This window comes from Carassius carassius, chromosome 4 (assembly GCF_963082965.1).
Source record: "Carassius carassius chromosome 4, fCarCar2.1, whole genome shotgun sequence".
Classification (NCBI taxonomy): domain Eukaryota; kingdom Metazoa; phylum Chordata; class Actinopteri; order Cypriniformes; family Cyprinidae; genus Carassius; species Carassius carassius.
Window position 1 is genome coordinate 29,862,598 of NC_081758.1, and position 11,526 is coordinate 29,874,123.

General features: G+C 37.3%; 1 protein-coding gene across 7 annotated transcripts in view; it reads left to right on the plus strand.

The window, feature by feature from the left end:
* Nucleotides 1-11,490, plus strand: part of LOC132139729 (tenascin-like) — a 60,371-nt gene extending 48,881 nt beyond the window's left edge. For 4 of the 7 annotated variants that reach the window (XM_059548308.1, XM_059548309.1, XM_059548307.1 and 1 more), the window contains exons 11-23: nucleotides 800-1,075; nucleotides 3,947-4,219; nucleotides 5,001-5,123; nucleotides 6,045-6,188; nucleotides 6,766-6,885; nucleotides 6,989-7,132; nucleotides 7,406-7,536; nucleotides 7,693-7,825; nucleotides 7,940-8,091; nucleotides 8,440-8,536; nucleotides 8,667-8,828; nucleotides 10,572-10,735; nucleotides 10,822-11,490. In XM_059548308.1, the coding sequence (XP_059404291.1) occupies nucleotides 800-1,075; nucleotides 3,947-4,219; nucleotides 5,001-5,123; nucleotides 6,045-6,188; nucleotides 6,766-6,885; nucleotides 6,989-7,132; nucleotides 7,406-7,536; nucleotides 7,693-7,825; nucleotides 7,940-8,091; nucleotides 8,440-8,536; nucleotides 8,667-8,828; nucleotides 10,572-10,735; nucleotides 10,822-10,932 (2,030 nt within the window). In that variant the 3' untranslated portion in view covers nucleotides 10,933-11,490. The remainder of the gene's footprint in view (nucleotides 1-799; nucleotides 1,076-3,946; nucleotides 4,220-5,000; nucleotides 5,124-6,044; nucleotides 6,189-6,765; nucleotides 6,886-6,988; nucleotides 7,133-7,405; nucleotides 7,537-7,692; nucleotides 7,826-7,939; nucleotides 8,092-8,439; nucleotides 8,537-8,666; nucleotides 8,829-10,571; nucleotides 10,736-10,821) is intronic. The other 3 variants (XM_059548311.1, XM_059548312.1, XM_059548313.1) reach the window with 3 other exon arrangements.
* Nucleotides 11,491-11,526: the final 36 nt, after the last annotated feature.

Sequence of the window (11,526 nt, forward strand, 5' to 3'; positions counted from 1 at the left end):
TACATGGGCCGCTTTCATTGGAGGGAACTCAATTGGATAATTGTGGAAAATGAATCAATTTCACCAAATTTCACCGAGATGATCAATGAGTTGTTTTGCTGTTTGACAGCTTCATATTGTTTCATCTCCAGGTTTCTAAAGCGACAACCGGCCCTTAAGCATGGGAAGGTCATTCACTTCATCCCCATTGTCTCTCTTCCTATTTGCATGCCACATTTCTGCCCTTTTGAATGTGCATAGACAGGATAATGGTTAGCCCACCGTGCATTTCTTAGCTATCTGCCCCCTCTTTGCCTGTGAATGCTGACAATGCACAGTGATGTTCAATTAAAGGTTGCAATGCACCACACTGCATGGCTGTCTCCCATATTTGAAGTGTTCAGCGTACCTCTGCTCAGGCAGGCTAGGCAGGACCTTCAAAAATTAATGGCTTTTCTCAGGGCCATTAATACCAAAGCTTTTTCAGCAAGCTGGTGCATGGATGTTAATAGGTTGCAAGAGAAAAGACTGCAAATTAGTTTGTCACTACAATTTTCTGACAGTTATTCTTTTACTAGTAATGCTTGCATTGTTTTGAATAATGTGAAACTTGGATGTGGATTTCTAAATGTCTTTTGTTTGTTTTCTGATCTTTTTTTTTTTCAATTCATTCGGATCCAAGAAATAAAAATGACCATCAAAGAGAGAATGCTTTAAGAAATCAGCTAAACCTGTTCAGTCACCGTTACCTATGATGTTCTCCTTCTATATGTACCTTTTCTTGCCAAATTAATTATCTTCTGATTTATTTGTCATCCAGATGAAGAGAGGCCTCAGGTGGGCAACATCACCATCTCTGATGTGTCCTGGGACAGCTTCAGTGTGTCCTGGGAGCTGGACAGAGGAGAGGTTGAGGGCTTTTTGGTTGAAGTATCTGGCCCAGATGACTTATCTAATGGCCAGAACCATACACTATCCAGCCAGGAGTTCAGCCTGGCTGTCACTGACCTCTCCCCAAGTACTTTCTACAGAGTCGTTCTGTATGGGCTGTACAAGGGAGAGCTCTTAGATCCTGTCTTTGCTGAAGCCATCACAGGTATCAATTCTTGCCCAATCTTGGACCAGCTTGGTCATCTTTTGCCATCTTTTCCAGTTTTCTTTGGATCAAATGCTGTGTCTCAAGCAGCAAAACCGACTAACTTCTCTTCTCTTTTAATGTGCATTTAATCACATCACATGATGAAAAACACTTTTATTATTATTATTATTTCAACCAGTTTTAGCAGTCTTAGTAGTGTATTCATCTCTTCATCTACTATCATCTGGTACTGAAACTCATTTCCAACTAGTATTTCTTGTGTTTTCCACTATTAATATAGAAGGTAAAGTAAGTATTTGGGCATTTTCAAGAAAATAATAAATATAATGCAGCGACATCCAATATAACTGATTTCAGAAGAAATCCCAACGAACTGATACTTTTATTCAGCATGGATGCATTAATGAAAATTATATGCATATATATATGATTATATGCTGAAGTATACTGACATTCAGAGCACACCTGCACTGCATCATAATGCCTCCCCACACGTTCACGTCTGCATAATCACCACCACAGCCTGCAGGTGCAGTAAATGACCTCTGCCTGTCATAGCTGGTACATTTGTGTTTAACAGGCAAAATAAAGTTAGACTAATGATGGCTTTTTCATTGTAATTGACTGCACCATTCAACTCACATTGTTGGTGAGTCCATTTAAATCATTTAGTTTGTGGCATTTATAGTCTACCAGCATATCAGACAAGTCTTATTGTAGCAAACATACATTTATTAGGTGCATACCAAAGTTTTGCCCCTCCTCAGAGAGTCAGCCAATAGAGTGGATGACTGGGCTGGGGTGTACTGCCATGGAAGTGATCCTGAGGAGTTTTTGTCACTTCTTGTGAAGGATCTTTTCAGTATGCACGCCCAGTTCTCTGAGCCTGCACTACTTCTCATTCTTATGCCTCACTTTCACACATTTTCTTGGCGTTTATCAGCCAGTGGCTGCAGGGGCCACAGTTGTAGCGGTCTCTCAAGTCTGCATGCAAATAGGCAGCGGAGAAGGGGAACTGATTGGATTTCTGTTAACCTCCTCTCTATTCGTGTCACATGACCCACAAACTCTTGCCTCGCTCTGGCTTGAGTTATACAAGCTTTTAAAATCAGAAAAGTGTACAATATTTACAGAAACTTTAGTAGTTTTCTCGCTCTAGTTGGTTTGCATGTCCCTACTGTAATATTTAGCCGTGTCAACACAGATATCCCCCTCCGAGGTTTTAACTGCCTGCTGCTTCCAGACCTTGTTTCTGTAGGTTAGCTGGCACCTTTTCCGCCTCCACAAACAGATGCCTCTTTGTCAAACCGGAGCGACTTAGAAGCCAGTCAGATGAAAGTGATCCTTGGAGAGCACATGTTAGTAATCTTGAAATGCCTCAAACACTGCTGACACTCTTATACAAGTGAACAGTGCTAATGAAGAGGGACAGCTCCACAGGATTTGTCCTCGCTGGTTTTCATTTCCAACACTTTTCCATATTCAACACATGTCTTTTCTGTTTCACATCATCCAGAGCTTTAGAGGAAGAAGAGGTTCAGTCTGGTCAAGGATCTTTTTTCTTTTCTTTTAAAAGTTTAGTTTTAGGACAACAAGGCTCTGCTGGTTTGGAACAATACTACATTGCTTTTTGAACATTTCTGATCTCAGTATTGAGTATAGCTACTGAATTTATATTCCATTTCCATAATTTGTTAATTGCCCTATATATCCACAGTAGACAGTGAACAGATTAATATAATAAATCACGAGTACTCTCTCTCTCTCTCTTTCTCACTCTTTCTCTCGGTAGTATTAAACAGGATAACACCCAAATTCTAAACATTTCTTTTATTGCATTTATAAATAAACTATAAACTAAGAGTCTGGCTGTTTGATTTTTTAAATGTCTCTGCTTTTGACTTTTCTGACCAGCCTTTAGAAATTAGAATAAAATATACATTTGCAATATCAAATTAAGTAAAGCCTTAACTGTATTAGCATATTTAATTAGGTTAAGTTATTAAAATAAGTCAATATGCTCCACCTTCTCCTTAATACTTAATATAAAACCCCTATAGCACGATACAATCAATTGGATGTATGGTGCTATCGTCGACTTTTAAAGTAAAGACAAGTAAAACTAATATGTAAAATGTGTGTGAGGCAGTAACTGGTTCTTGGTACACGAAGAGCAAACCACAGCATATTAAAACTGGACCACGTTCTGGCACATACATGGCTATTGTTGAAAACACAATGTATTTCTCATGTGGTCAAAGACATCCCCGAAGCTTTAGGTTTTCAGTTTTACATATCCTTGACGCAACAATTGCTTCTCGAGAGATGTCCCTCTCAAAATGCACATCTTTCATTGTCATTGGCATTCTTACAAGACAAAAATGCTTTTCCAGGAGGAGCCCATCTGTCAGTATGATTATTATGGATATGTCATTGTCCAAGAACAGCTCTGTCTTGAACCCTGCACAACTGCTATTATATGATATGAACCTAATATAATGGTGGAAAATACATCAATGTCATTTTTTTTTTTTTTTTTTTTACTAACCAACATTTTTCATTCCATATTCTAGTCCAAATATTGAAATTAAATTTACTGGCTCACTGATGTCAACATCACCTGCCATAGATATAGGAGCAACTGATAGATGACTGAAAAATAGCCTATTTTCATGCATGAGTAACATAATCACTGAATTGTCTCTTATACAGCAATGTTTTGCCCTTCTGTATATGACTTTTTAACACAACAAAAAGGGGTAAATTGGTTCAATGAACCACATTTGCAGTTCTTGGCCATTTAACCTCTTCTAAGTACATTCCACAGAATTTACAATGAAAGAGCAACTTTATTATTTTGTCAACCAGAAGACGAACCTGAAGTGGAGCATCTTTCGGTCTCGGACATCACCCCGCACAGCTTTAAACTGACATGGACAGCACCAGAAGGCATCTTTGATACATTCACTCTCAAAGTCATCGATTCTAACAGACTGGGAAAACCTCTCCAGATCAGTGTATCTGGAGACAAGCAAACAGAAGCGGTGACAGGTCTCACTGAAGATACAAAGTATGAAATCCAGCTCTTTGGGATCATTTTGGGAAGGAAATTCCAGCCCATTTTGACCGTAGCTCGAACAGGTATTTGGATTTTTAAGAGAACCTGGTGGAGGAACCACTAACTCTTTTTTTCTCAATGCATTACTGTTTCTGTTAGTTACTATAGTTTTGTCAAAACTCACAACACAACACAGCAAACCTTTTTTGAAGACTTTTTCGTTAATGCATTACCTACTTTCCCATTTTTACAAATTTACAACATCACTCATATTCTTTTTCCTCACAGAGTAGCTCAAAAGTCTCTAATTAACAACATCGAGTTTCATCCAAGACTTCTCTGTTTTACTTTGTCTGTCTGTATGTGCTGTGTGATCGAAGGTTTTATTTACAAAGCAGGACCAACTATTTTGTGAATTTGTCCTGATTGCGTGCTTGTCTCTGGTAAACTTCGTTTATATCAGTGAGCTTCATTTTCCACTTGTGTCTGATGTTGGCATGTCTCACTATTGTGTTTCTGTACTGGGGGGCAAGTTAATCTGCTTGCATCTGTCACGCAAGACTCTGAGGACCAGTGTTGAGACATAGCTTTAAGGCCAGGGCTTTTGTCTGTGCGTCCTTTCTCTGTGGTCACACAGTTGGTCATCCTCATGTCCTTAATTTACTTTGATGCATCTGTTTTTTGCCACAAGATAAATGGGGTAGTTCAAGGAGTTTCTTTACACCAGCTGTATTTTGGTTTCTCTTACAGACTGCAATTCCTTTTTTCTGGGAAATGTTTAACTCCTATTTGTCAAATGCTTGAACACACATTTTTAACAGTATATTTTTGTTTGTTTCTTCTGTGTGTGTCATTCCCACCAAGGTCTGGGAACACCCAAGGGGATACGTTTTTCTGATGTGACAGACACATCGGCTACTGTCCACTGGACTTTGCCCCGTAACCGTGTAGACAGCTACCGCGTCACCTACGTGCCGATTCAGGGTGGTAAGTGACATGGTCATGGTTTCAGTAGTTACTTTTTATGTACATTACAATTCAGTTGAAAAGTTTGTATATTATTATATATTAGTACAAATGAAAATGACTGTTTTCAGTTTTGATATATTTTAAAGTGTACTTTATTCCTGTGCAAAGCTGAGTTTTCAGCATCCCTTACTCTAGCCTTCAGTGTCACATGATTCTTCAGAAATTAGTCTAATATTTTGTATTTTGTATTATAATGATCAACATTATTATTATTATAATATTTTTTTATGAATAGAAAGTTCAAACAACAGCATTTATGTGAAATAGAAATATTATAGATGTCTTTACTATTTGATCAATTTAATGTGTTCTTTCTGATCCAAAGTATTCATTTATTTGAAAATAAATAAATAAATAAATAAAAAACACACACATTTGAAATGAAGTATTCTATTTATAGCACATTTGGATCTTTTCTTCTGGAAATGAAAGCAAAGTCTTTTTTCCAACAGTCCATCTTAAGAAAGTGAGACTTATCCATATGATTTTCTGTGCATTTGGATGGTTGCCTGCTGTAAAATCATAATATTATTTGTACTTCCTCAGTTTATGATTTATATCATAAATTATATCTAATGTAAAATATTGCGTAAGTTCTCTTAGATTGCCGTCTTGGCATAATAAATTGATTGAATTCAAGAGATATCCCTCTAAAGTCTCATAGTGTCCTTTTGGCCTCTGTGATCAGTGCAGGTTTTTAGATCAGGCCCATCTTCAGTTACATGAATCTATCAGTGCATATCATAAATCAAACCAAACTGTTTTATCCATCAGCACAGCATTCTTGCCTATCAGCAGTACAAGTAAACACAGACAATGCTGCCCTCTAGTGACAAAAGCTAGTTCTAGTTTACTGCAGTGTTCTGTCTCCCCCTGCAGGAAGCCCTATGACACTGAGAGTAGATGGAGGAGAGTCCCAAGCCATGCTGCCCAGTCTGACCCCTGGAGTAACCTACCAGGTCACTGTCATCGCTGTGAAGGGCTTGGAGGAGAGTGAACCAGGATCTGATAGAGTCACCACAGGTACGACTAGAATATTATCCTAATCAGTGTTGGGTGTAATGCAAATACAAAGTAATTAGTCACTGTAATTACTTTTAAGTCTGATTACATTTTAGAATCTGTAATCTCATTACTATTTAATGACCTTAAGTTACTTTAGTTACATTTGAGTTACATTTTTATCATTTTAAAATGTTTTTTTTTAAAATAAAATTAAGGTGCTTTTAAAGAATGAATTATATCTGTGTGAGAGCTATAATATAATATGCCTATAAAATATGTATATTATGTAATCTATAATATATATTATCGTGGGTAGAAATGTGAGGTGCTAAATGTATGACTTATACACGATAAACAAGCAGGAAACAGAGACACTAATTTCAGTTTGTTTAGAGGAAATGTTTTTTGAAAGTAACATAATTAATTGTATTTTTTATTTTAGCGCCGCATATTCATAACTAGATTCTCTATTATTCAGTACAACAAGTATGAGTTTTTTGCTTTCGTCTAGGAGAAGCCTAGTTATCGACTCCGAGCTGCGTCTCAGTGATTTTGCTTATCTCTTGTCTCTCTGTTTGTATCTGTTGGCCTTCAGCCCTGGATAAGCCACGAGGTTTGACAGCAGTCAACATCACTGACACTGAAGCTCTGCTGCTGTGGCAGCCGTCCATCGCTACTGTGGATGGATATGTCATCACTTACAGCGCAGACAGTGGTAACAGCTCAGACCGTCATTCATTATTCTTGAGGGAAGGCTGTTTCTGTAGACTAAAACAATAAAGCAGTGAGTCTCAGCTGTGTGTTCTGTTCTTTGTCAGTGGCTCCAGTGATGGAACGGGTGTCTGGGAACACTGTGGAGTTTGGGATGAGCTCACTCACACCTGCCACTTTATACACCGTTAAAGTCTATGCTGTCAGAGAAGCAGCCAAGAGTGCTGCAACCACCACAGAGTTCACCACAGGTAAGGGGAACACTCATTGAACCTTACACACAAATGCCACAAGACATCTGAATAGTCATACAAAAGAAATATTTCATTGATGTAGAGAAAAACAGCACCTTCTGACATCTGATCCTACTGGGAAAAAATAAATAAGCACCTTTGACCTGGTGAAAATCATAAAATAATTTATGATTTGTGCATTGCCAATTATAAATTCATGCTTATACCATTTTTATTTCATTAAGAATTCTTAAGAATGCCAGGTTAATAACCAGACACCCTCTGCTGCAGATGTTGATGCCCCTCAGAATCTGGCTGTCAGTAATATTCAAACAGAGAGCGCCATGTTGACATGGAAGCCACCAAGAGCAGACATCAGCGGGTATATCCTCAGCTTTGAGTCCACTGATGGCATTGTCAAGGTGAGTGGACCGTTTGAACATGCAACCAAACTTTAAACATGATTTACACCCTTAAAACTGAAGCTTGGTCATTTATCTGGTCTACAGTGATTATTAATGCATGGTCGAATGCCGACCGTGTGCTTAAATGTTCCTCATTTTCTTCTCTTTGCTCAGGAGGTCGTCCTCAGCCCCACAGCAACATTTTACAGCATGTCTCCGCTGACTTCCTCCACTGAGTACACAGTGAAACTGCAGGCCATCGCTGGGCCAAAGAGAAGCAGAATCATCTCTACAGTCTTCACAACCAGTGAGCCAAAGCACATCATCATTACATGATCTCTAACTTTTTCCTGAACTTTTAGCTGAGAAGACTGAACAAAATAAACTAGCTTCTGGTCAAGCTCTTTTTTCTTAATCACAGTCGGAGTGCTGTACAAGCTTCCTAAAGACTGCTCGCAGACTCTTTTAAATGGAGAAACAACCTCAGGTCTGTACACTATTTACCTGCGTGGAGATGAGACTCAGCCTCTGCAGGTCTACTGTGATATGACCACTGATGGAGGGGGCTGGATTGTGAGTAATTCTTTTTCAAAAACATGCAGGATAGAAAGATTCACTGTTCTGATCCTAGAGAAAAACAACAAAAACACATAAACAACAACAATTTTATATATATATATATATATATATATGTGTGTGTGTGTGTGTGTGTGTGTGTGTGTGTGTGTGTGTGTGTGTGTGTGTGTGTGTGTGTGTGTGTGTGTGTGTGATATATATATTCCTAAGGTTCAATAAAAAGTATCAGTTCAATATCACATTTGTCTGATTATTATTTCCGGCTTTACAGGGTTAAATTAACATCTCATTATACAGAGAGAGCAAAAACACAGGTCATTTTAATATTGTGGTACCTCCATTCAGGTTTTTGTGAGACGGCAGAGCGGTAAAGTGGAGTTTTTCAGAAACTGGAAGAACTACACTGCAGGCTTTGGCGACCTGAATGATGAATTCTGGCTGGGTATGTTTACATCTGTGCACACATATCAGATTGCTAATATTGCAATAGGAAGTATAGAGGCCCTAAGGTATTATGATATGGTGTAATTTTGAGCATGTTGGTCTACAAATCTCATTCTGTGTGTCTGCAGGTCTCTCTAACATCCATAAGATCACCTCCTCTGGGCAGTATGAGCTGCGTGTGGACCTCAGAGATAAGGGCGAGTCTGCGTATGCACAGTATGACAAGTTTTCAGTCTCTGAACCACGCAGTCGCTACAAAGTGCATGTTGGAGGATACAGCGGCACTGCAGGTAAAGTCTTAGATCTTTCTCTGATTTAACATATAGTGTTATAGTGTTCATATTGTTTTCTAATTCATTTGTAATAGTTTTTGTGTTATATATTTCCCATATATATATATATATATATATATATATATATATATATATATAGGGATAGGCAGTATTTCAGATATATGTTTTTAAATAAAAAAAAAAAAACTATTTTGTACTTTAAAGCCTTTGGAAAAAATCATGGTGATTTCATGGATGTCATGGTCAGTTGTATTTGTTGAATAAGGTTAAAATAGTGCATCATTCAGATTTGCCTTCAGTTAACATGAAAGAATAAAAGAATGAATAGATATAAAAAGAATAAAAGATAAGGGGGAAAAATAGCCTAAGCCAATCAGTTTTGATAGTTAATCTGTTGTTCTTTTTTATCAACTAGCTTGTCAATTGTTTAAAGTATTACTGCATGTTAGGGCTGGGTGATATGACAATTCACACTGAGGCGATGGTATAAAGTGTTAATAGTTCAATCAAGAGTGAATTGTTTTATCTAAATCATTTACATAGAAAAAGGCCTGTTGGTGTAAGCAAATGTATACAGTATGTGCAGCTTTTAGTGGGAAAATGTTAGAGTGGAAAAAGAAAAATGGACTAATGGTTGAGTAATAGGGTGTGATGTGCTTGAAGCAATAGCACTTATTATAAGTGCAGTATGCAGCGAAAGGAAATTCAAGTGCACACTTGCACGTCAAGCAGTTTTCTGTGTATGCTTTGAGATGGAGTGGAATGACTAAAGGTACTGTAGGCCTAGACTTTTGGCTTAAAGGCCCTTTCAAACAGGATGCGGCAAGCGGTGGAATCCCCACACACCTGCCACTTTCTCTCATAGTGGAAGCAGTTTGTGGAGTCGAAGCCTTGTTTATACTTTCACCAGCCTCTACACCATTTTTTTTTTTTTTTCTTGCATTCAGAATAGGTCCAGACAGATTTCAGCCTATAGGAATGCCTACACTGGATGGCCAAATTTACATATATTTTCAAAATACAAAATACTGTATTTGCATTTTAATACTTTTTTTATCCACACAGTATTTTGTATTTTTATTTTATTTTTTTATGTTATTTATACCCATCTCTGTATATATATATATATATATATATACCAGTATATATACACATACACACACACACACACACACACACATATTTTACATATAAAATATATGTTTTATATTTAGCCTGTATTTGTACACACACACACACATACATTGTTATGTGATATATTTTTGTAATATTGTTAAGTTTGGGTTTTGCAAGCTAGTTTGATAAAAAAATATATATATATATACAGTAAAAACATTTTATTCTAAAAATATTTTTTGTGAAATATTATAAAAATTTTGAATAACTGTATTCTATGTTAATATATTTCAAAATGTAATTTATTTCTGTGGAGTCAAAGCTGTGTTTTTAATAGCCATTACTCCAGTCTTCAGAAACCATTCTAATATAACAGGTGTGCTGCTTAGTTTTTGTGTGAAAAAGATTTTATTTATTTTTTATAATCAATTTAATGTGGCCTTGCTGAATAAAAGAATTAGTTTCTTTAAACAATACAGCTTACTCCAAACTTTTGAACAGCAGTGTATGATACCTGTATGTAGCATACCTATATTACTGTATATTAAGCTCAAAAGTAAATTGTTCATTGCTAGGTTTAAAATCTGACTGATTTTGTAATAATTTTGTAATTCTCTTTTAAAGGTGACTCAATGACGTATCACCATGGCCGTCCATTCTCAACCTACGATAATGACCACGATATAGCGGTCACCAACTGTGCTCTGTCTTATAAGGGAGCTTTCTGGTATAAGAACTGTCATCGAGTGAATATAATGGGCCGATATGGAGACAACAGTCATAGCAAGGTACAAATTTAATATGTTTATGTTTATTAGCCCAGTAATAATACACAGTAGTCACAGATTTATATTTCAAATTGTTTTATCTCCAGGGTGTGAACTGGTTCCACTGGAAGGGTCATGAGCATTCCATCGAGTTTGCAGAGATGAAGATCAGGCTCGCCAACTTCAGGAATTTTGAGGGAAGGAGAAAGCGATCGTAAACCAGTGCACTCTGGCTTGAACCAACCAACCCTCATCTGCTGACCATTCGCCCCTTGTTTCTCCTGCCTCATCTCATCCCCTTCATCTACCAAAGCCACTGCCAGGAGCCCAGCCTGCTCTTTATACTCTCCTATTCAAGTACAAAAAATGTCCCCCCAGCCCCCTTGCTCCAATTCAAAGCTACAGCCCATACACAGTTGTGTGTGTACCACTTCTGTGCACCTCAATCTGACAGTAAACCAACAGACTTATAGTGAAGTGTTTAACATTACACACTGTGCCTGTACATCATAAGCACACCAAAGACAGTCACTCCAGTAACATATATATAAAACAATGCCGATGGAGGGAAGATTTTGAGTTTGGCTTGGTGCTTTCAAGTTTAAAAAATAACAATATTATTCTTTCTGTATATCACATAAAATTACAGTGGAGAGAGTTGAATATTTGTGTGTGGTAGTTTTCCATTAGAGCCTCTTCCCTGGCTGTGAATTAGCCTCAATAATTATTGTCTTTTTAACTTTTCAATTAGGGTGAGAGGTTTAATGGTACATGATGATTTAAAATGCAGGACTGCATAAAACTATCTAGTG